The 27,492-nt window shown below is 54.0% G+C and overlaps 1 protein-coding gene across 2 annotated transcripts in view; it reads right to left on the reverse strand.

Annotated features, from left to right (window-relative positions):
* Positions 1–4,662: 4,662 nt before the first annotated feature.
* Positions 4,663–27,492, reverse strand: part of AKT2 (AKT serine/threonine kinase 2) — a 48,798-nt gene continuing 25,968 nt past the window's right edge. For both annotated transcript variants that reach the window (XM_082862932.1, XM_082862933.1), the window contains exons 3-14: positions 24,707–24,835; positions 23,097–23,212; positions 14,439–14,588; positions 13,823–13,954; positions 11,962–12,027; positions 10,790–10,858; positions 9,882–10,004; positions 8,646–8,774; positions 8,214–8,428; positions 7,659–7,746; positions 7,447–7,549; positions 4,663–6,336 (exon numbers count right to left, since the gene is read on the reverse strand). In XM_082862932.1, coding sequence (XP_082719058.1) covers positions 6,257–6,336; positions 7,447–7,549; positions 7,659–7,746; positions 8,214–8,428; positions 8,646–8,774; positions 9,882–10,004; positions 10,790–10,858; positions 11,962–12,027; positions 13,823–13,954; positions 14,439–14,588; positions 23,097–23,212; positions 24,707–24,835 — 1,400 coding nt within the window. In that variant the 3' untranslated portion in view covers positions 4,663–6,256. The remainder of the gene's footprint in view (positions 6,337–7,446; positions 7,550–7,658; positions 7,747–8,213; positions 8,429–8,645; positions 8,775–9,881; positions 10,005–10,789; positions 10,859–11,961; positions 12,028–13,822; positions 13,955–14,438; positions 14,589–23,096; positions 23,213–24,706; positions 24,836–27,492) is intronic.

The following is a 27,492-nucleotide window of genomic DNA, read 5'->3' on the forward strand; positions in this document are numbered from 1 at the left end:
TGTCAGAGATCCTTCATTTCCTGTAAAGTGTTTACTCAGATGTTACCTTCTCCATAAAAAGTGCCATCCTAAGCATTTCCTGTTCCCATTCTTTCGATGCACTTATTCTCCTCTTAGCACTTACTGCTTTATTTATTGTCTCCCTCCTGACTAGAATGTGAACCCCATGAGGGCAGGGCTTATCTAGTTTTTTGTTTGTTTTTCATTGCTGTATTCTCAGTGCCTAGAACAGGGCTTAGCACATAGTCGGTACTCAAACGTTTGTTGAATGAATGAATGAACAGGCTGGATGTAATTTTTATTTTTTTAAATTTATTATTATTATTATTTTTTTTGCGGTACGTGGGCCTCTCACTGTTGTGGCCTCTCCCATGGCGGAGCACAGGCTCCGGACGCGCAGGCTCAGCGGCCATGGCTCACGGGCCCAGCCCCTCCGCGGCATGTGGGATCTTCCCGGACCGGGGCACGAACCCGTGTCCCCTGCATCGGCAGGCGGACTCTCAACCACTGCGCCACCAGGGAAGCCCTGGATGTAATTTTTAAATGATCTGGAAGGGCCTCTTTGAGGAGGTGATGTTGAAACTGAAACCTGTAAGAGGAGGAGCCAGAAACACAAAGAGAGGGGAGAATATCCCAGGTGGAGTGAACAGCAGGAGCAAAGGCCCTGAGGTAGGAGAGCTTGCTATTTTCAGGCATTGAGAGGTCAGTGAGGCTGGAAAAGTGAGCAGAGAGAAGAGTGTGAGATCCCGGACCACTGGCCTTCTGTCATACTTAAAATAAAACAAACTCCTTACCTTCAGCATAAGGTCCTTTGGGCACATTGTTACCTCTCTAAACTCATTTCCTTCTACTCTCCCCATTCCTCAGTCTTTCTGAAATACCCTGTCTTCTTTATGTTCCCCAAACACATCAGACACCTGCCTGCCTCAGGACCTTTGCACTTGCTGTTCCCTTTGCCTGAACCCCTGATGAGAACCTGGATATTTATATGCTCAGAGTATCTCTACACAGTACAGGCAGACCTCAGAGACAGTGCAGGTTTGGTTCCAGACCACCCCAGTAAAGCAAATATCACAATAAAGTGAGTCACACACATTCTTTTGGTTTCCCAGTGCACATACAAGTTGTGTACACTGTACTGTAGTCTATTAAGTGTGCAATTGTATTATGTCTAAAGAAACAATGTGCATACCTTCATTTTAAAATGCTTTATTGAAAAAAATCACACACACGCAAAACAACAAAAGAAAAACAAAAAACACGCTAACCATCATCTGACAATACAGGGTTGCCACAAACCTTCAATTTGTAAAACATGCCGTATCTGCCAAGTGCAATAAAGCAAAACACAATAAAATGAGATATGCCTGTACGAAATAACTACAAAGGGAAAGTAGTAACTTTACAGAGGAGAAATCTGACAGACGCCACCTTAACCAAGGAATCAAAGTCATCACCAGGAATAGGACAGATCACCTCATGTGCCTCCTGATAGGATGCACTGAGAGGGGCATCTCATTTGGGGGAATTCCTTTCAAAAACAGCTTACATATAACCACAAGGAAACATCAGGCAACAAACTCTGAGGAGCATTCTGCAAAATAACTGCCCTGTAAGCTTCAAACCAGACAACTGAATGCAACGTGTGAGCCCGGACTGAGTCATTAGCCAGGACTTTTCTTTTGTATTTGGGGACATTAATGTGACTATCAGTAAAATCTGATCAAGGTCCAAGAGAAAAGCATTGTATCAATGTTAATTTCCCGACCTTGATAACTGGACCGTGATTATGTAAGAGAATGGTCTTGTTTGGGGACAGATACATAAATATCGGGGCGGGGGGATAAAATCAGTGTAGCATATCACGGAGAACCTGCGTGAAGGGTAGATGAAAATTTTTCGTACTTTTTAAAAATTAATTTTGGAGATTTATGGGAAGTTGCAAAGAGAGGACAGAGTCCCCATATACCCAGACCCAGTTTCCCCTATTAACATTTTAGTGTGGTCTTGTCACAATTTAATGAACCAATAGGAACATAGTATTATTCAAGTCCACGCACTATTCACATTTCCTGACTTTTTACCTAATGTCTTCTCTGTCCCAGGACCCCATTCAGGACACCACATTACATTTAGTCTTCATGCTTCCTAAGGCTTCTCTCGGCTGTGACAGCTTCTCAGGTTCTCCTTGTTTTGAACAACCTTGACAGTTCTGAGAACCAGTGGTCGGGTCTTGTGCAGAACATCCCTCAGCTGGAATTTTCCTGATGCGTGTTTTCTCTTTATTAGACTGAGAGTGTATGTTTCAGGAAGACCCCAGAGGTAAAGTATCATCTAATCGCCTCCCGTAGGAGGTACACATTGCCGACATGATTCACCACTTGACGTTGACCTTGACCACCTGCCTGATGCAGCTCCACTTTCTCCACTAAACAGTTGCCTTCCCCCCTTTCCATACTGTACTCTTTGGAAGCAAGTCACTTTGCAGTCCATACCAAAGGAGCGGGGGCCATGTTTCCCCTCTTTGAAGGCAGACTATTTACAGGTATTATCTGGAATTCTGTACAGATATGTCTGTTCTCACCATTTGTCATTTATATCAGCACAGACTCATTCATTTTACCCCTTGGGTATAACCCAATACTATGCTATTTATTGTCGCTCAAATTGCTTTCAGCTGTGGCCACTGGGGGCTCTTTCCCATTGGCTCCTGTGTCCCTTCAACGCCCCGTCAGTGAGGGTATGGTTTGGTTCTAGTAGGTCCTTATTTTCGGGCACAAGATGTTCGGGTTCATCTTGTACATTTTCTGCTCCAGTCCTAGAATCACTGTGGTACTATTTTTAAAGTTTCAAAGTTTTCAACGAGTCTGCAATTATCTCAAAATTAAAGTTAAAAATATGTGAATCGCTACACTTTTGGGGAAAGCTATCTGACATGTATTAAAATACAGCAACTCTAGAATGCAGGCCACAAAAACTTAAAAAGCACAAGCGCGCTAAGATGGATTGTTACACTGTCAAAGGTTTATTACAGCACTGCTGGTGGCAGCAAACTGGGAGCCAAGTGAATTCTTGTCGACAGGGGGCAGCTGAATCGGCTGGGGCACATCCAAGCCGAGAAAGCAGAGAAAGCTCGTGAAGCGGCTGGAGGCACGACAAGCGCCCACGAGGAGTCCCCCCAATGCAGAGAAGTGGCTCAGAGAGGAGGATCTCATTCCTACCAATGACCCAGCAAGCCTACTGATGTACATATGCTGGCGGGGGGTGGGGAGGGGGAAGATGCAGCAGTATAGAGCCCAGCAGCTTGACGACCTCAGCTGGGAGGAAAGAGTTATGCAGACAGAGGGACAGCCTTTCACGGCACTGTGTCCACTGGCACAGGGGTAACATGAGGACCAGAATGACCCACTCAAGGCCTGGGGGCGGTTTTGAGTTTCCTCCTCCTTTCACAAAACTTGTGAAACTGTCTAAATGCACATGACAAAAGACAGATCTAGTCAAAATTTAATTTTCCTAATTGGTAAAATTGATTAAAACACTCCCCTCTAAAACTCCCTATTTGGGAAAAGTTCTCCTACCGAAAAAAGAAGCACCACTACAGCTACAGATATACATTCAACTGAGGGCAGCAGCTGAGGGACCCGTGGGAGGCCTCCGTGGACTGTTAAGACAACCACTAACTGGCTGAGGTAGATACGGGGGTGGACCCACACGAAGGTCTGAGTGACAGTGTGGTGTGACAAGAAAATCTAGCACCGGTCACCTCCAGGGGCTGGACAAGAGGGAAGAGTAAAAGGCTTTTCTTTTCAATTAATTTTTATTGGAGTATAGTTGCTTTTAAAAGGCTTCTCTCTATAAGCCTCTCTGACGTTTATCATATGACCACCAGGACATACTTTTGTAACTCAATTCATAATAAAGTCCATATGAAGTTAGAAAACAAAAAAAATGCCTTGAGTCTTGGTTGTAGCATCTGACTTTTCCTCTACCCCCATTTACAATCTCAAAGCCTCCGTGTGTGTGAAGGCCTACACCTTCCGGCAAAATCTGACGTTAAATTCACCTGTGCCGGGGCTCCGCAGGGGCAGCCCTGGCCCTGGGGTCTGAGAGGAGTGACTCAAGCATGGTGACTCCAGGATTAAAGGGACAGGTGCCAGAGGGGTCCCAGAGCTGTGAAGGCTGTAACCCAACCTGAGGTGCTCCCAGCCGACCGCCACCACACATCCCATTGATCCACCAAGGGTTGTGTATCAGAATTGGGGGCCACAGGTAAGATGGGGTGAGCATGCAGTGCCCCCTTCCAGGGCTCAAGGGCCACAGGAAATGAGTCCTCTCCCTCCCACACCCACTCCAGGGCCCAGCGACACCACGCACCCCTTCCACCCCCATCTCTCCACCCCACCTCTTTTTTCCCAAGCAGCTTCCGAGGGACTGCAATGGTCTCTGTCCTCTGTACCCCCCGCCCAGGCGCCTTCCCCAAACTCTTGGGCAGCTTCCGCCCAGCGGCCCCCACCCTCCACCCTGAGCTTGCGCACACCTCCCCCCCTCCTCGTGGCTCCCAGGCCCTGGGGCCAGAAGGACGGGAGCCGCAGGCAGCTGCTGCCCGGGGGCCAGACTCCGGAAGCAAGGAAAGGCCCGGGGGTTGGGCCCCAGGCTGAAATGAGTGTCTTTATTGCTTGTACCGTACAAACACAAGGGATGCGGACAGGCCGGTGGGAGGAGGGAGAACTGTCAGGTTAAGGACATACACACACAGACAGGAAAAGTCAGAACCCACCCACCCAAACCAACCCCCCACCCCACCCCAGAATGTCTCTCTGTGACCTACCTACAGAAGGTGGGCTGAGGTGATCAAAACCACAGAAACTAAATCCCAAACCCCAGAGATGCTGGGGGGAACGGGGCAGGGGGGACAGGGCAACAAGTGGACCTCAGGTGTGGCTCCCCTGCTAGGCTAGCACCCCTCCCGCTCGGGTTGAAATGCTTGAGCCAGGGGCGGGGCCCGAGCCCACACACACCACGCACACTCGAGGCCGGGACTCGCTTGCCCTCGCACACACATACCCAACACACATGCACACACACACACCCCACGTGCATCTGCATCCCAGATGCACAGGCACGCCCACAGACACACACAGCCTGAGGCACGCACGTTGAGTGCCCACAGCACTGACACGTTCACCTTAAGGCTGCAGAACGCGGGGCCCGGAGAGGGGGAAGGAGTGAGGTGGCCCGGAGCCTCCCTTCTCAGAGGCCCCTACCTCGGTTCGTACCAGACACCCAGCCCCACCCACTCTTCGACCCAAGTCCAGCGGGCCCAATACTGTCTCGGTGCGAGATGTGTAACAGCCGAGGCTGGCGCCCCTCCGCCCCAGGCAGAGAGAAGGGGGAGATCCCGGCCCCCATCCTCAGAAGGGGCGGGGCCAGGCCCAGGCTCCAGCAGGAGGTAAGGAACAGGGCTGGTGGGTGGGGAAGCCAGCCCCCAGATGCTCCTCCTGCCTCATCCCCAGGGTCAGAAGAGCAGCTTAGGGGATGGGGGAAGACAGGGCCAGGAGGCAGCGCCCATCCCCTGGGCCCCCTCCCGGTTCCCCACGGGGTAGAGCAGGCCCCCTCCTCACGAGGGAGTCCTGAACCCCCAATCCTGCATGCGGCTTCCAAAGGCCCTCGCCTACTCCCGCACCTCCGATCCCTGGACATTATTGCTTTTCCGCCCCCATGGGAGAAGGAGGCTGGATTGCCCCACGCCAGGCCACTCCGCGCCTAACGACAGGGCAGGGAAGGCAGCACCAGGGCGCTGTCCACCGGGTGGCCCACCACAAGGCAGCCTCTGACAGAAGCAGCAACCCAGAGGCAGGGCTGCCCATGGGTGCCCCAGCCAGAAATTCAGGTGGGCCCCATGGCTCCATGCTTCGCCCCTCACTGGGGCTTTATGTTGATTAAAAACCGGCATCTCTCCAACCGCCCAAAGGCCTGGTCCTGGGGCAGGCAGTGGAGAGTCCCCCAAATCCTGGTCTGGGCACAAAGGTGAGGGCAGGATAGGATCCTGTAGGCAGGGCCACTAGGACCACTGAGGTGAGTTTGGCAGAGGGCTGAAGAAAAAACTGGAAATGGGGGTCAGAAGGTGAGGGATAGGGACACAAACAAAGAAGGCAAAATAAAAAGTTTTAAAAAAAAGCCCCCCCCAACCCGGTGGTGACGGCAGCCGCGCGTGCGTCCTGTGGCAGTGGCAGCGGCGGCAGGCAGCTCACTCTGCTCACTCTCGGATGCTGGCCGAATAGGAGAACTGGGGGAAGTGGGTCCGCTGGTCCAGTTCGAGTAAGCCCAGGCTGTCATCTGCGGGGGTCAGTGGAGGTGGATTGGGGAGAAGCGGTCTGCAGGGGGCCCGGCACCCCACCCAGCCCCAGGAAGGGCTGCGGCCAGACCACAGTGCAACCCCCAGCTGGCGCGCTGTCCCCAAGAACGAGAACGGGGACCACCGGACCGAGGCTCAGGGGCTTCCTCTCAGCCACAGCTCCACCCCGGGCCAGAGCCCTGGCCCACAGGCCCCACCGCCTGCTCACTCAGCCTCCCGAGCTCCCCCCAGCTCCTCTGCCCCAGGCCACACCGGGGTCCAGCCCAGACTTCTATGGCCCAGCCCCTGCCCTGGGCGCCACTCCTACCCCCAGCAATCCTCCCCTCCACATGCAGCCGAGGCGGGGGTACTTGCTAAAGCCCTGATGCAACCCTTCCCTCCTCTGCCCAAGACCCTTCCATGGCTCCCCGTGCAACACATCCGTACTCCTCCAGTGGCCCCCGATATCCTCCTGCTCTGGCCCTGATGCCCTCGCCCATCCCCCATCTATTCTGACCTCTGCAATGCTCCCATTTCTGGGAGTCCCGTATGCCACTCCTTCTGCCAAGAGCAAGTCTCAGCTGCCATGTCTCCTTCTCCAGGAAGCCCTCCCTGACTCACAGGCCAAGTCAGGCATTTCCTCTGAGCTTCTCCAGACCCTGTACTTCTAATACCACAGGCCTGATCACTCTGGGCTGTCACCCAACGTGGACTCTGAGCTCCCTGAGGGCAGGACCCAGGGCTGTCTCGTCACGGCTGTGTCTCCAGCACCGGGCAGGTGAGAGTAAGAACTCAAACAGCTACAGAATCACTGAACCCATCCAGCCCCGAAGACCTGAGCAACTTGGGAGACAACTATGGGCACTGATGGCTCCTCAAGTGTCTCCTGCCCAGACCTCTCCCCCAAGTGCTGCGGCCAGTGGCTCCTGGTGACCCTCACCAGGTCCACCGGTGGGCCAACGGCGAAAGCCCTGGCGAACATACTGCAGGGTAAAATGCCCAGACACGGAGGGGGACCTGTGAGCTTCCTCCTGGAGAACTGCGCCAAGAGCAGACCCCACCCCTCCACCGCCCAGCCAGGCCCACGGGGAGAGGGGGCCTCAGACACTCACAGCGGTCCGGGGGTGTGATTGTGATGGACTGGGCGGTGAACTCGTCGTCAAAGTACCTTGTGTCAACCTCAGATGTGACCTGAGGTTTGAAGGGTGGCAGGAGCTGTGGAGGAGACGAGTCCAGGCTCAGGTCCCTGAGAAGCGGAGGCCCCAGCCAAGGTCCCCCAGGAGCGGCCGGGCTCCCGCAGGGAGCAGGCAGGCAGTGGGCTCACCTTCTTCTGCACCACGTCCTGCCAGTTGATACTGAGGAAGAACCTGTGCTCCATGACCTCCGTGGCATCACTGGGCCCCCCGCCGAGCCTGGGCAGAGACGGCCATCAGCACCCGCCTCCCGGGGCAGCCAGGGCCTGGGAGACGGGCTTTCGGTGCAGGCCCTGAACAACCTTTAATGATTCTGTCCCGCCACAGACCACCACCTCACAGAGGAGGAATCTGAGGCTCAGGGAGGGAGCTCCTGTGCCCAGGGTCACATCCTGCGAGCTGAGAGGGTGGGCTTGGCAGACGGCCGCTTCACATCCTGGCTCTGCCACCCTAGGCTGGGTACAGGGCCACCCTGTTCCTCAGTGTCGCCATGAAACCAGGCAGGGAGGCCAGAGGGCTAAGCACAGGCCTAGGCAAGGGAGTGCTCCCTAAGTGCCAGCTGTGGGGACGATCAACACACATCAAGCACCCCACGGGCGAGTGCACCTGTGGGCGCTGCCCCCTCCAGGCCGACGGAAGTGGCAGCAGGTGACACTGGGCTGGGCAGGGCAGACGCCAGCCCTCACCTCTGCTTGGGGTCCTTCTTAAGCAGCCCAGCAAGCAGGGACTTGGCCTCAGGGCTGAGCGTGCGCGGGAAGCGGATCTCCTCCATGAGGATGAGCTCGAAGAGGCGCTCGTGGTCCTGGTTGTAGAAGGGCAGGCGGCCGCACATCATCTCGTACATGACCACGCCCAGCCCCCACCAGTCCACCGCCCGGCCGTAGTCGTTGTCCTCCAGCACCTGAGCAAGGGGGGGCGATGAGGGGCCAGGCCCACATCCCCCGGGGCCAAGGCGCTGAGAGGGGCCCGAGGGGGACACGGCCCTGCCCGGGGCTGGGAGGGCCACCTAAGGAATTGGAGCCCTGCCCTCAGAGGGTCTGGGCGGGGGAAACACACAGGGCTGAGGGCCCCCTCCTCCCTTGGCCTCACACGCCCCTGGGCCCTCCAGCCCCAGACACCTCGGGCGCCAGGTATTCAGGGGTCCCACAGAAGGTTTTCATGGTGGCCCCGTCACTGACGCCCTCTTTGCACAGGCCGAAGTCAGTGATCTTGATGTGGCCATCTTTGTCCAGCATGAGGTTTTCCAGCTGTAGGAAAAGCCAGTGAGTCAGGGACACAACGTACCTCAGGGTTTCCTGCCACCCCTGAAACCCCACACACCCCTGCCCTTCCCTGGAGGAGGCTGTGGCCTGGGGTAGTGGCAGCTGTGCCAGGGGCTCCAGGGGGGACCAGAGGTCACACCCCAGCAGAGGGTTAGGCCCTCCGAGGCTCAGGGGGAGGCCAGATCCGACACCTCCCCAGCGCCCCTGCCCCCAGGGAGCTGGTAAAAAGCGGGGCAGGGAGAGACAGGAGCCAGGTCCTGCCCAAACTGCTTCCCCCACTGCGGGCTGCGGCTGTCACACTTTGGACATAAGGAACACTGTCTTTCTTTCTCCTCTTTTTTCCTAAACTTAACACAAATGGGCACTTTAGTGGGCCTCTGTGTAACCTCCACCAGGTCAATAAAGACCACCACCTGCCCCTTAGGAGCCCCACGTGCCCCTTCCCTGTTATTAGCCACCACCTCCTCCAACACAGAAAGAACTTTCCTTCTCTGCTTTTTAACATTTTTTCCACCTCTATATATACACACTGTAAACGACGCAGACTCCCCTCATCTGTCCTGGCTTTCCCCTCAGCCTCAGCCCGTGAGACCCGCCCAGGCTATCGTGTGTGGCTGTAGCTGGTCCTCTTGAACTGCTGTGCAGACTTCCACTGTGTGGATACACCTTCATGTCTTTCACCCACTTTCCGACAACGGACACTTGGGTTGCTTCCAGTTTGGGGTCAGTGTACACAGTGCCGCTAGGAGCTTGTGCGTCCACATTGAGACAGACACAGGCACCTGTTCCCGCACACGCTCCTAGGGCAGAATGACTGTCTCACAGGGGACACGTGTGTCTGGCGTTGGTGGGCTCAGCCGGGCCATCTCCTAAAGCGCTTGGACCAACTGACACCCTCTGGCTGCACAGCAGGAAGCCTGGAAGGGCCCCACGCAGGGCCACCTGCTGTGGAACCACCCACCTTGGGCCTGGGTGGGAGGCTCAGCTCTGAGAAGGACAAGACAGACAGACCCTCCATGGAAGGGGAAGCTCAGCAGACGGGCAGAAGGCCTGTGCACGGCCTGCCCAGCCAGGAGGCGACGGCACGCTCACCTTGATGTCACGGTACACCACGTCCCGCGAGTGCAGGTACTCCAGGGCTGAGACGATCTCCGCACCATAAAAGCGGGCCCGCTCCTCTGTGAAGACGCGTTCCCGGGACAGGTGGAAGAACAGCTGCCAGCAGAGGAGGCAGGGGAGGTGAGACCCCGGCCCAGAGGAGGGGAGGAGGGGACCGTGTGTGGCCCCGGCACCCAGCCCACTGATGAGGTGACACCTGCCCCACGAACCGGCAAGTGACGGCAAGAAAGCCCAAGTGAGGGGCGGCGAGTAGAGAAGAACTCACGTGAGCCAAAAAAAAGAAAAGAGAAAGAAAAAAGGAGCAAGGGATAAAGAGCAAAGGATAGACACCAGGCGCTGAGAGGAGAGTGAGGCGGGTGGCAGGAGGGGGCAGGCGAACGAGGAGCGACAGCCAGCAAGCAGAGGACCACGACTCAGGAGCAAGTGACAAGCTGTGAGACCAAATGGGAGAGATGAAGCCAGTGAGTGACACCCGCGTGGAGAGAAGGGTGTGAGGGGCGAGGAGCGGGTGACGGTGAGCGACAGCAAGTGGCTGAGCGCTCGCATCAGGAGGCCGCACTGACAGCAGAGGAACGGGGGATCCTGACCCGCAGACGCTTTCTCCGCGCCTTTAAGAACGTCCTTGTAGCGCTGTTTGCCAAGCACCCACACAGCCCTCCGCACAGCTTTCTGGACCTCAGTTTGCATCCTGCCTACCAACTCACTAGCTGTGGGAACTTGGACAAGTCACTTAACTGCTCTGAGCCTGTTTTCCCTCCTGCACGACAGAAATGGTGATGCCTGCCTCAAGGGGAGGGGGGCGGATGGAACAAGATGACACCCAGCAAGTCTCCCTCTGCCCCCCACACCCGGAAAGGCAGCCAGGGGGCAGCGCAGCTCACCTCGCCACCGTTGGCGTACTCCATCACGAAGCACAGGCGGTCGTGGGTCTGGAAGGCGTACTTCAGCGCCTGTGGGGAAGGAAGGCGGCCGGGATAGGAGGTGGGAAAAAGGAGGGCCCTCCGCTCGGCCCTGGGAGGCAGGGGCGCTGCTGGTTCTGCACATACACCCCCCGGCCTGGCTCAGGCCGTGGGAATCAGGTGGCCAGGTTTCAGGTCTCAGCTTCACCTTTTGTGGCGTATGAGTGAGCTCACGCCCTGACAGCAGGGAAAGGGTTACTGTGCTCAACGAGCCTGTATTCTGCCTTCAACTAGGCCTCCAAGAGGCACAGCCAGGGGAGAAACTATGTTCTGAGCAACCAGAGCTGTTTCACATCTCTCCTCCTCCCATGTTACAGTCAAATGGGTCAACCTACACACACCCCCACATCCACACACACGCGGTTTGCTGGCTGGGAGTTGGCAGTGGGAGCCAACCCCCAAAACAGGCTGGACAAGCGATCTGCCAACAAACAAGTAGTTCTCAAACTGCGTTCTAAGGAGCCCTACAGAGAGTTCCTAGGAGAACCCCTAGGTGACCCCCTGCTCACAACAACTCTGCTGCTCCCTGTCTTCCACGCTGAAGAACCTGGTAAGATTTCATCTGAACAAGTGCTTTGGCTCAGTAGGACTCCTGGCCAGCAAGTGAGCTAGAGAAACAACCCGTAAGCCATCTTCAACCTGGTCCATTCAACTGATGGCTGCTGGCCTTGATGGAGACTGTAGCCAAAGAGGTGTCTTGTCTGCTCAGCCTAAGTTGATAGGCAGCACAATAATAATACATCTGCTCCTAGGATTACCTCTCAAAACATAAAAAAATAACGTTCCCACTCCGACCAGCCGGACAAAGTGCCTCTAACCCATAAGGACAGCAGCCATGCTCTCCTGGGGCCATCTTATAACCTGGTATCATCCATCAGCCGAAGGCACCATCTACGAAGAAGCTGCCACCCCTGGTGTCTTGGTTCAGGCTGCCCGGAGAGCCCACAACACCGTGCCCCAGCCATCTGGCCAACACCAAGTTTGTTCTTCACAGTGGCAGGGGTCAGGCTCTTCCCCTGAGCTCTGTCCTAGGGGGCCGGCCTGGAGGCCCCACAGGCAGGCGAGGCCCTGCCTGGGACAAGAGTGCTACTCACAGTGAGGAACGGGTGCCTGGTGTTCTGGAGGACCCGGCTCTCGGTGACCGTGTGGGCGACTTCATCCTGCAGACAGAGGCTGGGTGAGGGGCTGGAGGGTCCCACCACGTCAGCCACACACACACCCCCCCTGCCCAACTTGAGAGATGGGAGAGCAACATCTCAGTGATATCCAATTCCATTCCTAGTCAATACACAGACAGAATGGCAGGAGCAGAATGCTACCATTCACGAGCCCTGATGAAATACCACACCCAGGCAAGCACACTCCGTGGCTCGCTCTCAAAACCATAAGGCGAGAAGCTGATGGTGACTTCGCAAGGGAGGATCAGGCTGTCACCACCTGAACCCACGGGCCAATTCTGACATCCTTGCGGGGGGGGGGGGGGGGGGGCGAGCAGACATTTTGAGACCCCTAAGGTGATGCCACAGGCCACGGGAATCACCACCTATAAATGTTCTTGAAGGACCTGGATCTAATCAGGACGCTAGGCTGTGAGCAGTGGTTCTCCACGTGTGGTCCCCACACTGGCAGCAACAGCGCCGCCTGGGAACTTGGAAAAATGCAAATTATTGGGCCCCCTCCTCGGACCCATGAATCAGAAACTCAGGGGGGGCTTCCCTGGTGGCGCAGTGGTTGAGGGTCCGCCTGCCGATGCAGGGGACACGGGTTCGTGCCCCGGTCTGGGAAGATCCCATATGCTGTGGAGCGGCTGGGCCTATGGGGCATGGCCTCTGGGCCTGCGCGTCCGGAGCCTGTGCTCCGCAGGGGGAGAGGCCACAGCGATGAGAGGCCCGCGTACCGCAAAAAAAAAAAACCCCAAAAAAACAAAAAAACAAAAAAAAGAAACTCAGGGGGCAGGCCCAGCACAGCGTCACAGGCCCTCCCCTCCCAGGACTCTAACATGGGCTTGAGTTTGGTATCGGAGTGCATGGCAGTAGCCCAGAGAGCTGCAGTGCCCAGACACTGGCTCTCCAAGGGGCAAGTCTGTCTCCAGGGGATAATGTAATACCATCGGTAGTAATGTCCAAGAACATTTTTGACTATCACAGCTCGGGGGTGGAGGGGTGCCCTGGTAGAGGCCAGGGGTGCTGCTACATGTCCCACAGTGCACAAGACTGCCCCACAGCAGAGAATGGTCTGGTCCAAATGTCAGCGCTGAGGCTGAGAAACCCTGCCGTGGACCGATGACACCAGGGATTGTTAATTCTGTTGGATATGATCACAGTACCGTGATTATAGTCTTTAAAATCATCATCTGTCAAAGACACATCTAAGTAGGTATGGCTGAAGATCTGTGACGTCTAGGACATGCCTTAGAGTACTCCAGAACAACAGACGAGCAGGGCAGAGGTAATGAAACAAGACTGGCCAAACGTTAGTTAATGTTGACGCTGATGACTGCTAAATGGGAGTCCATTATATTTATTTTTCTTTAAAAAATTTTATGTACATTAGGAATTTCCTATTTTAAAAACTTTAAATAAGGAAAAAAAGGAACAGAACTCCATTCCTGGCCCAGCCTCCTCCTGAGACACCCTGAGCCAGGCCCCACCCTTGTGGCCTCCCCACAGGCCCTCTGCCGCCACAGGGGCTTCCTTCAGGCCTGACAGCACCTGCTGGGTGAGGCACCAGTCACACTCCCCCTACCTTCCTTCCTGGTGCCCAGAGGGTGGGGGACTCAGCAGGCAGGGCCCCACTCTCTGGGCCTCAGGCTCCCTTTCTCTAGGGACTCACGGGTTGGGGGACACAGCAGCAGACCCGGGAAGCAGCCCGCCCAGTGCGTGCTCCTGACCTCCGTCAGGCTCCGAACTGTGTCCCCCACAGCGGCCAGCCCGCAGCAGCCCTGGGAAGGCCCACCTTAGCGATGATAACCTCCTTCCGCAAGATCTTCATGGCGTAGTAGCGGCCACTGGCCTTCTCCCGCACCAGGATGACTTTGCCAAAGGTGCCCTTGCCCAGGAGCTTGAGATAGTCGAAGTCATTCATGGTCTGCCCGGGATGGGAAGAGAGTCGGAGAGTCAGTGTTTGGCACGTGGCCCATGGGAAGAAATTTTAACAAAGAAAAGAGAAAAATCAAAGAAAACTGTTGCCAAAATGCTCAGGCAGGAGCAGGAAGGGAGGCTCCGGGCAGCAACTGTTTGTTCTGAAGTGGCCTTCAGACCAAGGCTCTCCCACCATTCAGCTCTCCCAGGGACGGGGCCCTGGGAGGCTGAGCCTAGGGTTCTGACGTGGGGGTAGACGGATCTTCACAACCCCCCGGGATAAGGCTGCCCCTCACCCTGTGGGCCCAGAGCAGCACCGGGGCATCTACAACCTGAAATCACCCAGTCTACAGGGCAGTCATGAAGTGTCCTGGCTGGGCCCGTGCTCTCGGTATGGAAATCAAGGGCGGCAGGGCCAGGGTAGAGAGGGAGAGGGGTGCTCACAGACTGGCAGGCCCCAACCGCTGGCCACCGGCCTTCCCAGCACTTACCACCTTGGCCCGCGCCTTGCTAACTGCCACTTCCATCTCCTCGGCTGCAGAAGAGTCGCTGGGGGAGCCACACTTGTAGTCCATGGGATCCTCACCTGGGCCCCGCTGCTTGAGGCTGTTGGCAACCATTTGGATGGCCTGCATCCACTCCTCCCTGTGTGGGGACACATCCAGGGAGCTAAGAGTCCTGGGGCGCCTGTGCCTCGGGGCAGGAAAGGCCGAGCCCCATATGCCCCACGATGGACGAGCAAATGGCCAAACACCTTCGGGCATTTTGCTGAGATGTGTCTGACCTAGTGGAGCTGGAGGGACCAGACTGAAATTTGACAGACCCTCTGGCTGTGGTGGGTGGGAGAGGGCAATAGCTGGATAAGGACAGAGACCATCTGTGTCCCAGAAGGGGCCTGACCTGAGGGCCACTTGAAGTCAGGCAGCAATTACGTGACTAGAGGGGAGATTGCCTTTCTTCACAGCCCCCTAAAAATAAGCCGCCACCCTGAACCCTGAATGAGAGACAGTGCTCCTCTGAGCCCCTCAGAACGAATGACAAGCTCACGTGTGCAAGTGACCGGTGTTCTGCAAAAGAGAATCAAGCGCAGAAGGAGGCGTTCATTAGCCAAAAAAGCTGCCGATCTTACAAAGCAAGAGGTGACCGACATGACTCCTTGGAGGTGCCTGTCTGCTGGGAGGCCAGGTCAGGGACCATCCTGGTGGGGCAGGGACCGGGGAGAGAAGGTGGTGGACACGGAAGCAGGTCCCAGCAGAAGGCAGACGGGTTTAAGAACAATACACTAGTTCTGTCACTCATGATTTAGAACTTGCTGGGAAAGAATTTTCTTTTGATACTTGCAGAAGTTCTTTCTGTAGAGAGGGAATAGATGCATATCTAGGAGCAAAAAGACCACACACCAAAAAGAAAAAAATACGAAGCTGAACGATACTAAACTGTCCACACCTCCCCATCATCTGGGACCCACCACACAACTTTAGGTGGCTGAGCCCAATACTTGTTGACCCCCCCATGGATTTTGCTTAGGTCTATAAAAGCCACGGGAACAGTTCTGGCTGAGCTCCGTGCCTCGCTGAGCAAAGCAGCCGCCCAGCCGACGGGTCCCAGCTCACACCTAGAAGCTCTGCCTGTCCAAGTGGCCTCACTCACATGAGATCACGCTTCCTAAGACAGATGCACGTGTACCATGAGCACCAATATCAGGTGCTGGCCCACCAGCCCTCCCCAAGCCTGAGCAGAGCCTGAGGGCCCTGTAAGCCACATGTGTCCACACCCCCGCACGAGGCCATGGATTTGGTCTGTTCATACATGGTGGGAGCCAGCATCCCGGCGGGTACTCGGTAAGCATCTGGGGAGTGACTGGCAACCCAAACCCCCAGTGGCCCCAAGCCCAGCGCACACCCAGGCAGAGCAGCGCAAGCCTCTTCCCTCCTTGACCCACTGCCTCAGGTTGGCATTTCCCAACGCGTTTTACCCATGCCCTCTTTGGAACAAATAACAGTACAAATCCCTATCCCTACGTTAATATTCCTGTTTTTCAAAAAAATAGGGGTAGGGGGAGCATATCCCGTGATAGGCTTTATCCGATCGTAACTGTCCTCTTAGAAATTTTAAAATGTTGACTTTGGGTATATGACTGTGGACTGAAAAAAAAAAAATCACCGATCTCCTAAGACGTGCTGAATATACTAAAAAGAAAAAAATACGTATATACCTCACATATACAGATCTCGAGGGACTGTCACATAAAAAAAGCAACTTGCAGACCAAGATATGTAGTGTGCTATCATCTTGTTTGTAAGGGAGAACGCAGTCCATCAACAGGAGCCTGAATGAACGAGAGATTGGAGCCTCCACACCACAGGAGGGAGCACGGGAGGCAGCTCTGTGGGGCCTCTCTGGGCAGCAGAGCTGGTGCTCAGAGCTGGGGCTCAAACAGCAACTCTGCCACCTGCGCAAGCCCAGGGCTCCCAGCTCGCCCCCTCCTTGGTACACTGGGGGCACTGAGACGCTAGTGAGCTGCTGTGTGCAAAGCCTGCACCCAGAGAAAGTGCTTGACTCAAGGACGGGGCTAAAGACACTGGTGAGACCTGGACCCAACCCATCTGGAGCCAGAACCCACGGAGATGCAGGAGGCTGGTCGGGGGTAACTCTCCCGCTGCCCGACAAGCCCCCGATCCTGTTCCAACTAGACCGAGGTGGCAAGGTTGCAGCACTCAGAATTGCAGAGAGAAAGCACGGGCCTCCGTCCAGGATACTCCCCAAGGGTTTGCAACATGGTGTCTGGGGCAGAGGGGAGCTCCTCCCCAGGGCCGGGGCTGACGTGCCTTCCAACCCTCAGAGGAGAGCCCCCAGGGGAAAGAGCCTCCTGCCCCCAGGGACACGCAGAGAAAAATAACGCACACCACCGCATTCCGTGCTCCTCAAGAGGGCTGGAGGGGGAGGGGCCGTGCTTCTGATGAGAAAACTGAGGCGCGTGAGATGGAGTCACCTGCGGAGGTCACGCTGCCCGCCCTGATGAGCGGCAGCTTCCTCCCAGACCAGGCCCACCAGGCCCCGGAGGAGCAAGCAGGGCAAACTCGCGGGAAGGCTCAGGGAATAAGGGCCACCGTGCCGAGGAGCCCAGAAGCGGGCGAAGGAAAAGCCGCCTGTCGGGAGTCCTGCCCCTTCCCGGAGGCAACACCGGGCAGGACACTTGACCTTCCGGGGCCTCAGTGGGCTGACACGTGGAGCGGGGACCAGAGGGTCGTGTGAGGGTGCACGCGATACAAAGCGCTCAGGACAGTGCCAGGCACAGAGAATTCACCCAGCCAGCCTGCAAATCCCTCCCGAGTGTCTTCTACGTGCCAGGCCTTGTTCTGGGTGCTGAGGGTGCAGCAGGGAACAAGCCCCACTGGAGCTCCAGGCCTAAGGGAGAAGACAAGTATGTCATGGCTCAAAGGCAGGGGCTGGAGAGGAAGCCCCTTCTCAGAGGGTGGTCAGGGAAGGCTGCTCTGAGGAGGTGGCACATAAGCCGGGATCTGGAAGACACCCCTGGAACGTGGGACATCCCCAGTGCCAAGACCAGGGACTTAGCTGTGAAATAAATGAAACGGAGGGAAGGAGGCAGGCCTTCGAAGTGCCAAGAGGGAAAAGAATACAGGCAGAGTGACCAGCGCGGCCAAGGGCCCGAGGAGGGCGCCTGGGGTGTCTATGGAAGGCACAGCAGGTGCCAGCACGTGTGGAGCCAACAGAGAGAGGAATGGAAGGGATGAGGGTAGGAGGGAGGGCAGGCCACGCCCGGCTCCACCAGCCACTGTGGGAGGGATTTATGTCTTGATCCTTAACATCACAGGAAGTCCTGGAAGGGTTTATCAGGGGGGTGACAGGATCTGATTTCGGCTTTAAGTAGGCAGCTGCCGTGTGGGGTACGGACTGGGAGTCGAGACAGGAAGCGAGAGGGGCTATGGTAGTACCGAGGCAAAAGGAGCCAGTGGCACAGGAGACAGAGGAGAAAAAAGGCGCCAACAAGTGCGATTCCATGGGGCGCCCAAGCCAGGCACGTCCACATCCATGTCCTCCTCGTCCCTCACGACAGCCAGGGAACTGAGCCCCACTGCGAAAGTGGCACGGTGGCTGGTCTGACTCCAGACCCTGGGCCCCAGCCCTGGGCTACCCTGCTGAGCAGAACGAACTGCACCCTGGAGGGAAGCTTGGTGAACTGGAGGTGGCCGAGCTGTCCTTAGTGCACAGGCCTGTCCTCGTCACAGCCTCAGAAATAACAGCTGACTGCTGGTCTAATGGCAGATGGGGACCTCTCTCCCTAACAAGGGCCCTCCTCTGAACCAGAGGGGTGTTCACAGCTGGAGGGCATCTGGGGTCTCCCTCTGTTCAGACACTCTCAGATGGGCTGACTTGGCTGACCCAGGTCCAGCCCTGCCTGGTAGGGAAAACCCAGGCCCTTCAAATCTTCTTTCTTTTACTCTGTAACTCTCTGTGCCTCAGCTTCACCATCACTATGCCTCTTTAGCAGGAGAGGAACTCCCTCCTAGACATGTTGTGAGGATAAAGGAGTTAATACATGTAAAGACCTTAGAGTGAGGTCTGGCTCAACAGAGCATTCGTTCTAATTATTCTTTTATTCATTCAACAAACATTTACTGAACACCTAGTTATATTCCCGGCACAAATAAATAAATGGGAAATGTCAGGAATTCCCTGGTGGTCCAGTGGTTAGGACTCTGCGCTTCTACTGCAGGCCCCTGCAGGGCACGGGCTCGATCCCTGGTTGGGGAACTAGGATCCCGCAAGCTGTACTGCATGGCCGAAAAAACAAGAAGAAAAAAAGAAAATGTCACACCAGGTAGGGTAGGTGCTATGAAGAAAAATAAAGCAGGGTAAAGGTAACAGTCATGGAAGGCAGAGCAGGACACTCTGAGAAGGTGGCATTTGAGCAGAGACCTCACAAAGTTAGAAAGAGAACTGTAATGATATCTGGGGAAAGAGGATTCTAAGCAAAGGAAACAGCAAGTGCGAAGGTCCTGAGGTAGGAAGTGTGCTTGGCATGTTTAAGCAACACCATGGAGACCACGGTGGCTGAAGTTGAGGGAATTGGTGGTAGGAAATGATTCTGGAGAGGAGTCCAGATCACGTAGGACTTTGTAGAGTAGAGCATCAACTTTGGAGTTTACTCCAAGTGGAACTAAAAGCCACTAAGAGTCCTAAACAGAGAAATTACAATATAAGATTTACATTAAAAAGATCACACTAATGTGATGCACTATTAAGCGTACCTGCCAAGACCAAGGGTCTGCAAACTTCTCCTGGAAAGGGCCAAATAATAAATATTTTAGGCCTTGCAGATCACACAGTCCCTGTCACAGCTTGGTCACTACTCAATTCTGCCACAGGACAGCAAAAGCAGTCATAGATAATTGGTAAATAAACGGGTGTGTTATGTTCCAATAAAACTTTATTTATAAAAATAGGAGGCTAGGGACTTCCCTGGTGGCACAGTGGTTAAGAATCCACCTGCCAATGCAGGGGACATGGGTTCGAGCCCTGGTCCGGGAAGATCCCACATGCCGTGGAGCAACTAAGCCCGTGTGCCACAACTACTGAGCCTGCGCTCTAAAGCCTGCAAGCCACAACTCCTGAGCCCACGTGCCACAACTACTGAAGCCCGTGCGCCTAGAGCCCATGCTCCACAACAAGAGAAGCCACAGCAATTAGAAGCCAGCACACCGCAACGAAGAGTAGCCCCCACTCACCACAAGTGGAGGAAGCCCGCGCGCAGCAACAAAGACCCAATGCAGCCAAAAATAAATTAATTAACTTAAAAAAAAAAAAAAAGGAGGCCAGGCAATAGTTTGCCAACCTTGCTTCAGACCTTATTTCTGGTTTACAGGAAAATACAGGCACGGAGGAACAAAGAAAACAGTGCCAAAAAGCAAAAATAAGACACATCCAGAGTATGCGACATCCTACAAGACAACTAGTCTGGCTTGTCAAAAAAAAAAATTAATGTCATGGTCGGGGAAGAAAGACAAAGGCTGAACTAGATTAAAATAGGCCAGAGACAACATGTACCTTGGTTTTTCAAATCTTGGTCTGAAAAACAACATTTTGAGGACAACTGGGGAAATTCAACTACGGCACAGATCTAGAGAGGATGTTAGTAAATACATATTATCAATGATCATCTCAGGCACGATAAGGGCACCAGGATTCTGTAGAAGAAAGTCCTTATTCTTAGGAGATGCCTGCTGATGTATTAAGGAGAAACGTGTCACAAAGTACGAACAGAAGTTCAAGATACAGCATAAAACACAGCCGGGGGGCTTCCCTGGTGGCGCAGTGGTTGAGAGTTCACCTGCCGATGCAGGGGACACGGGTTCGTGCCCCGGTCCGGGAGGATCCCACATGCCGCAGAGCGGCTGGGCCCATGAGCCATGGCCACTGAGCCTGCGCGTCCGGAGCCTGTGCTCCGCAACAGGAGAGGCCACAACAGTGAGAGGCCCGCGTAACGCAAAAAAAAAAAAGCAACACAGCCAGATGAGGCAAACATGGCAGATGCTGAATTGCTGAACCTAGGTGCAGGCTATCTAGCTGCTCATTTACGATACTGTTCTTTCAACTGTTCTGTCCACCTGAAACAACAAGTTGGGGCAGGGAGTAGGGGAATCGCTCTAGGTGCCCCGGGGAGAGCCGACTGGGTGAGGAAGTGAGCAGGCCGCTGCAGCATCCAGGCAGCCACCGGTCACCAGCGTGGCCCCTGTCGGTCCTCACCCCGCCCCCACCCCTCCCCAGGCTCAGGCCTGCGCAGGGCAGTGAGGACAGCCATGAGCAGAGCAGCCTCCCTCTTCTGGGTTTCTGGCTCACACCTTCCCTGGGGTTAAGGTCAGCAATCTGGGGTTTGGTCTCAGAGCAATCCTATCAGATTTCTTTCTAGTGGCAGTGGCAGGTACGAAGAGAAGGAGGAAGCTGGGGGCTCTCTAGCCCGCACAGTCTTAGTAAAGGGATTCTTCCCCACGCCAAAGAGCATGGTATCTTCCTATAATGGAAACTGCAGCAGGTCTCTCGCCTACTAAAGCGTTTTGCCAGCTCCCCACTGCTCCCTCTCCAGGCTTGCGAAGTGTGTGCCAGGTACTGCTGAGTCAAGGGCTTCCTGTTTATCATCCCCCTGAATCTTTTAGCAACCCTGTGACAAACCCCAATCGATTCACTGCTTGCCAAGCCCTGTGGGGACCTCCATCTGGAGTCCAGGCGCCAGCTGAGCTTGCCAGCTTCAAGGCCTCCACTTCCCCTCTTCCAAGACCCCTGGCCCTTGATTCTTTAGTGATGCTTAACCCTCTTGTCCCTGGAATGACAAGCTGCCTCGCCTCCAGGCCTTTTCACATGCTGGTCCCTTTTCCTGAAGCCACCTTCTTCTTCCTATCTCCATGGCCAACTCCTACCCATTCCTCAAAACTCAGCCCAACACCTAGACCCTATGCACCTGCCGGTCTCAATTTGCTTTTACTGGCAGTCCATGTTTCTGTGCCCAGTTTTCATCTGAGTAACACCTCAGCGGGCCTGCGATGGTCACCCTGTTCCCCATGGTGGGGCAGGTATATCTTTAATCTTGGGAAGCTTTGCAATGACAATTACAGTATAGATTACAGTAATATGTCTTATGATACTGTTTTGTGTATGCTCTAGAAATGCACTGTCCACTAGCCATATGGGGCTATTTAAAAATTTAAGATAATTAAATAAAATACAAAATTCCATTTTCAGTCTCATTAGCCACATTTCACATTTCAAATGCTCAACAGGCACATGTGAGTCGTGGCTACCCTCTTGGACACCACAGCTGTTGAACATTTTTATCATGGCAGAGACTCCTCTTGGACGGCACTGTTGTAGGTTTCTCCAGAGGATCAGCTGAATCCTCACCCCACAGACAAGCTAAAGGAATATTTCTCAAAGTGAAGCCAAAGGGCCAAAGTGAGGGAAAAATATTTGCCACTCATTACAAAGATCTAAGCGCTCTTATAAAGAGCTTTCAGAAATGAATAAGCAAAAGACCAAGTACCCAAAAGAAAAACAGACAAAGGATATGAACAGACAGTTCAGAAAGGGAAACTCACATGGCCCCTGAACACGAAAGGACACTCAAACTCACCAAACGTTTGGTAAAAATCCAAGCGTTTGAAAACACAAGGCTGTGAGGACACTCTTAGACATGGCCTAAAAGAAGCATTTCTCAAAATTACAAATGCATATTCCCCCGTGACCCAGCAATCCCACATCTAAGAATTCATCTTACAGATTTAACTATAAGTATGTCGAACAAGATAAGCACAAGGTACTGCTTATCTAATTCTAATTATCTCATTATTCTAATGAGCCCAAAAGGCTGAGCAACCCCAGTCACCATGAATAAAGGACTGCTAAACAAACTCGGGGACACAGACGTGCAGCTGTTAAAAAACAAATGCAGCAGCAGCAACTCTATATATACTGAAGTAGAGAGTGTCCCCAACATACATTAAATAAAAAGCAAGTTCAGAACAGTTTGGGTACAATGCCACCTTCTGTGTAAAAAGAAAAAACAAGGGGAGCAGGGCACCGGAGTCCTATCTGAGTGAGCTTGTCTGCGTTCACGGTGAGGGAGCTCTTGCAGGATACGTAAGAACAGCGGTTAACTTGCGGGTCGGGGATGGTGGGGTGTTACGGGGCTACAGTGAGAGCGAAGCTTTCACTAGACACCTCCTTCTGCTGTTTGATTTCTCAACTAGGTGAATCTGTATCTCTTCTGATTATCAAATTGATCTTTTAAAGACCTGAGTTTCTAGACCACCTGCCTCGAAATTAATGGAGATGCTCATTAAAAATGCAGCTCCCTGACCCTCTGCAGATCTCTAGACAATCAGAGGCCCCGAAGTGGCCCAGAGCGCCTCACTGTTAACAAGCCCCCCCGCGATTCCAATGCAGCCCCCAGTCTGAGGACACGGGGCGGTGTGGACGGGAGTCTGTGGGCTGAGAAGCCCTGCACGTCCTAGCTGGCAAAAGGGCTGAGATGGGAAACTCCTAAGGAGGGGCTCAGGGCGATCTATCCATCTGCACCCCTTCTCCTCACGCAGAGCCTGGCCGCTCTCGAAGGGCTGCCACACAGAGGCCCAGACTTGCCTCTCATCCGGGGAGTCTACATGGAAGGTCCTCTCGATGACTGTGGTCCACTGCAGGCAGCGTATGACGAAGGTGTTGGGCCGCGGTCTCTCGGTCTTCATCAGCTGGCATTCTGCAGAAGAGGGATGTGAGCAGGGAGGGTAAAGGGACAGCCCTGCCAGTCTGCACCCCACATTCCCCAAGCCACCTCCTGTGTGCCAGCCCCATGACACTTTAGTGACCGAGACAGCCCTGGCCTTGCCCCGCAGGGCTCAAGGCCCAGTGTGCGTATGTGGAAGGGAGACAGCCCTTCCAGTGATGGCCCAGTGGTCGGGGCTGTGACCAGGGTGGGGAGCCTAAGAGGCAGCCAACCCAGCCCAGGGGCTCAGGAGGCTTTCCCTGAGGAAGGGGCATCTCTGCACTGAGCTCTGAAGGCAGAAGGGTGCGCCGTATACAGAAGCCTAGAGGTGAGAGAGGGCCCAGCTTACTTAGGGAAGAGCAAATTCCGTGTGAGGCGGGGAGAAGTGAGAGACAGGCTGGAGAGGTGAGCAGAGGCCAGCCTGCGGGGCGCAGGGGGCATGGCGAGGAATCTGGACTTTGTCTTGAGGGCAGCAGGCAGCCATGGAAGGCTTTAAATAGGGAAGGGACATGAACAGATTTAGACGGATCCCTCTGGCTGCCGTGCAGAGGGCGAGAGAGAATGGAGGCCGGGAGCCCAGGAGGCCGGGGCTACACGGGAGTGCGGCAGGGGAGGGGAGGGAAAGACAGGTAGATGGGCCACAGAGGAGGTACAGAGAGGCATCTGGGATGACACCCTGGCCTCTGGCCTGCGGATGAAGGGGCAACAGGGCCCTCCCAGAGAAGGAGATGGGGAGCAGAAGGTTGGGGAGGGAGAGGAGACCCAAAGGCCAGTTTGGGACACGTTGGGTATCCCACGTTGGGTATCCCACGGTGGGCATCCCAGGGAGAAACATGCAGGAAGCTCCTTGGCGCAGGTGGGGAGAGCTCAGGAGGGAAGGCAGGGCTGGGGACAGCCACGTGGGGGTCACGAGCACACAGGAAAGCCACCAGGACAAGGCTTTAAGCAGGACAGAGAGGGGTGTGGGGGCTGGATTGCAGAGCGACCAGGTGGGGTGGCCTCAAGAGGCGAGGCTGGGGAAGAGGCTAGAGCAGGGAGCTAGCGGGGAGGGGACAGTGGTCTGGGCTACGAGGTGGCGGTGGAGGTGAGTATCTTTGAAATGTTCTGAGGAGGTGGGACAAGGATGTGGTGACCAATCAGGTCAGCGGGGAAGGAAGGTGGCAGCGGGCTGGGGGCAGGTTCTGTGAGGCCCAGGCAAGGGCTTTGCACCGGCCAAGCTTTCACTGGTCAGTGTCTGGCAGGAAGGCACCACTTCGGGTACCACAGAGGGGACAGAAGGCCGGAAAATGCCCCAGCTTCTCTCTGCTTCCCGCTCTCCACTGCTGACCAATACACCCCCCAGGCCCAGTAACACAGCGGTGGAGCAGGGAAAGGGTGCGAAATAGATCTGAGGGCAAAGAGGCCCCAGACAGGCCCACAGCCCAAGAATGATCAAGCCCCACGTGTCCCCAACACCTGCCAGCCGTTCTCTGAGCCCCTGAGACGCACCTGCAACAGAGAAGTTGTTTAAGGGGGGCAGGGTCTGGTCGGGGGCCTCGGGCCGCTCCTTATATCCAATGAAGGAGCCGTCGCTCTTCAGCAGGAAGTACCGGGGCCGCCAGGTCTTGATGTATTCACCTGTACAAAGGCAGGGCGGGAGGGAGAGAGGTCAGGGCAGCCAGCCCAGTGTGGCAGTGCCTCACAAGGGGCACCACACTGGGAGGAGGATGGACAAGAGGGTGGGCAGGAGGGTGCTTCTCCTGGAGAAACCCTCGAGGTGGCCCCTGCTAGTGCAGGCTGGGCACTGGGCTGGGCCCAGTGGTCCAGAGGTCATGCCTGGCAGGAAGGCGCCTGCTGCAGCGCCTCAGGGCACCAGCTGCCTCAGCGTGTGTCCAGCAGTGAGCCATCCTTGCCAGCGCGTGGCCCAGTCCCAGGGGAGGCCCAGGCTTCCAAACACACATGCCCTGTGGCCCTGTAAGGCCAAATCCCATGGGCGGGTATTCACCAGTACAGCTGTGCAGGTGGATCAAATGTCAAAACACTGTGCCAGGCGGGGTATAACTGTTGCTGTGCCCTCCAAATGCTCCTTGACCCCTTCCATTTTTTCTAACCATGAATATCCAGGCACCCTGTACACACATACACACAGGTGCACACTAGAAGGACCCACTCCTCAGAGGGCTGCTAAGGACTAAAATAAGACGGTGAAACATACATCCACACAAAAAACATAGATGTCCACAGCAACATTATTCATTATAGTAAAGGGTGGAGGGACTTGCCTGGTGGTCCAGTGGTAAAGAATCCACCTTATAATGCAGGGGACGCGGGCTCGATCCCTGGTTGGGGAACTAAGATCCCACATGCCACACTACTGAGCTCGAGCGTCTCAACTAGAGAGGCTGCGTGTCGCAAACTACAGAGCCCACGCGCCCTGGAGCCCATGCACCACAACTAGAGAAGAGAAAACCCGCACGCCACAACTAGAGAGAAGCCCAGCACCGCATCGCAAAAGCCCATGTGCTGCAACAAAAGATCCCACATGCCTCAACGAAAGATCCCACATGCCTCAACGAAGATCCGGTGTGCTGCAGTTGCAGCTAAGACCCGATGCAGCCAATAATAATAAATTAAATAAATAAATAAATAAATAATAAATCTTAAAAAAAACAAAGAGTGGAAACTCAAAAGTTCATCAACTAATGAATGGATAAACAAAACATGACATATCCGTATGATGGAATATTAATATTAGTCATAAAAAAAATGAAATATTGGGAATTCCCTGTTGGTCCAGTGGTTAGCACTCCGTACTTCCAGTACAGGGAGCACGGGTTCGATCCCTGATTGGGGAACTAAGATCCCTCATGTCGTGCAATGCGGCCAAAAGAAAAAAAAAAAAAAAGGAAATGAAGTATTAATACATGCTACAAGGTTGATGAATCATACCTTATGCTAAGTGAAAGAAGCCTGTCACGAAGGATCACAAATTATATGATTTCATTTACATAAAATGTCCAGAATAGGGAAACTTACAGATCTGAAAAGTTGATCAGCGGTTGCCTATGGCTGAGGAGGGGGCGAGTCTGGGGGGAGATTGGAGGGTGATGGCCAAGGGGGAGTCCTTTTCAGGGTAGTGAGAATGTTCTGAAATCGACTGTGGTGATGCACGCACAACTCTAAATACCCTGAAAGCCACTGAACTGTACACTTTAAATGGCTGAATTGTATGGTATGTGAATTATATCTCAAGTTGCTAAAAAAAAAATGAGATTTCAAATATAAAGCAAACATAAAGCACCCAGCCTAGCTAGGGCCCAGCACACCAATAAATCAATAAATACTCTTTATCATCAGTCCACTGGGCAAGCAAAGAGTGTGCCAGGCCCTTCACTCACATAGCACGTGGAGAGGCAGCATGGCAGGTGCGCTCCAGTAAGTCACCTCACTTCTCTATGTCTTTGTTTCCTCTTATGAGGATATCCATCAATTAATGATGATGATCAGATAGTACTATACAGCGGTACTTTGTGCCTGCCAAGCACTGTCCTAAGTATCTTATAGGTTTTAACTTGTTAAATTCTTTCAAATGTAGATACTAAATGATTCCATGTATGTAAGGTTCAGAAACTAGCAAAACCCCAAATTCAACAGCACAATAAAAGGACTATATACCATGACCAAGTGGGTTTTATCCCAGGACTGCCAGGGTGGTTCAAATACATGAAAATCAATCAATGCAGTATATATCATGAAGGGTAAAAAACACAAGGTCATCCAGATTGACACAGAAAAGGCATCTGACAAAATCCAACGCTCTTTCATGATAAAAATACTCAGTAAGCTAGGAAGAGAAGGGAATTTCTTCCACAGGATAAAGGACATCTGTGAAAAACCCACAAGTTAACAACATACTCAATGATGAAAGGATGAAAACTTTCCCCTAAGATCAGGAACAAGACAAAGATGTCCACTTTCACCACTGCTATGAAACACTGTAATGGAAGTTCTAACCAGAGAAAAAGAAAAAGATAAAAAGTATCCAACTTGAAAAGGAATAAGTAAAGGTATCTCATTTGCAGATAACATGATCTTATATACAGAAAATCACAAATAATCCACAAAACAATTACTAGAGCTAACAAATTCAGCCAAAGCAACACACAGAAACAAACTGTTTCTATACACCAGCAATGAATAATCCAAAAAGGAAATTAAGAAAACAATTCCATTTACAACAGCACAAGGAGGCAAAGATTTATACGCTGAAAACTACAAACACTGCTGAAAGAAAT

This window comes from Leucopleurus acutus, assembly GCF_964270905.1.
Source record: "Leucopleurus acutus genome assembly, chromosome: 20".
Classification (NCBI taxonomy): domain Eukaryota; kingdom Metazoa; phylum Chordata; class Mammalia; order Artiodactyla; family Delphinidae; genus Leucopleurus; species Leucopleurus acutus.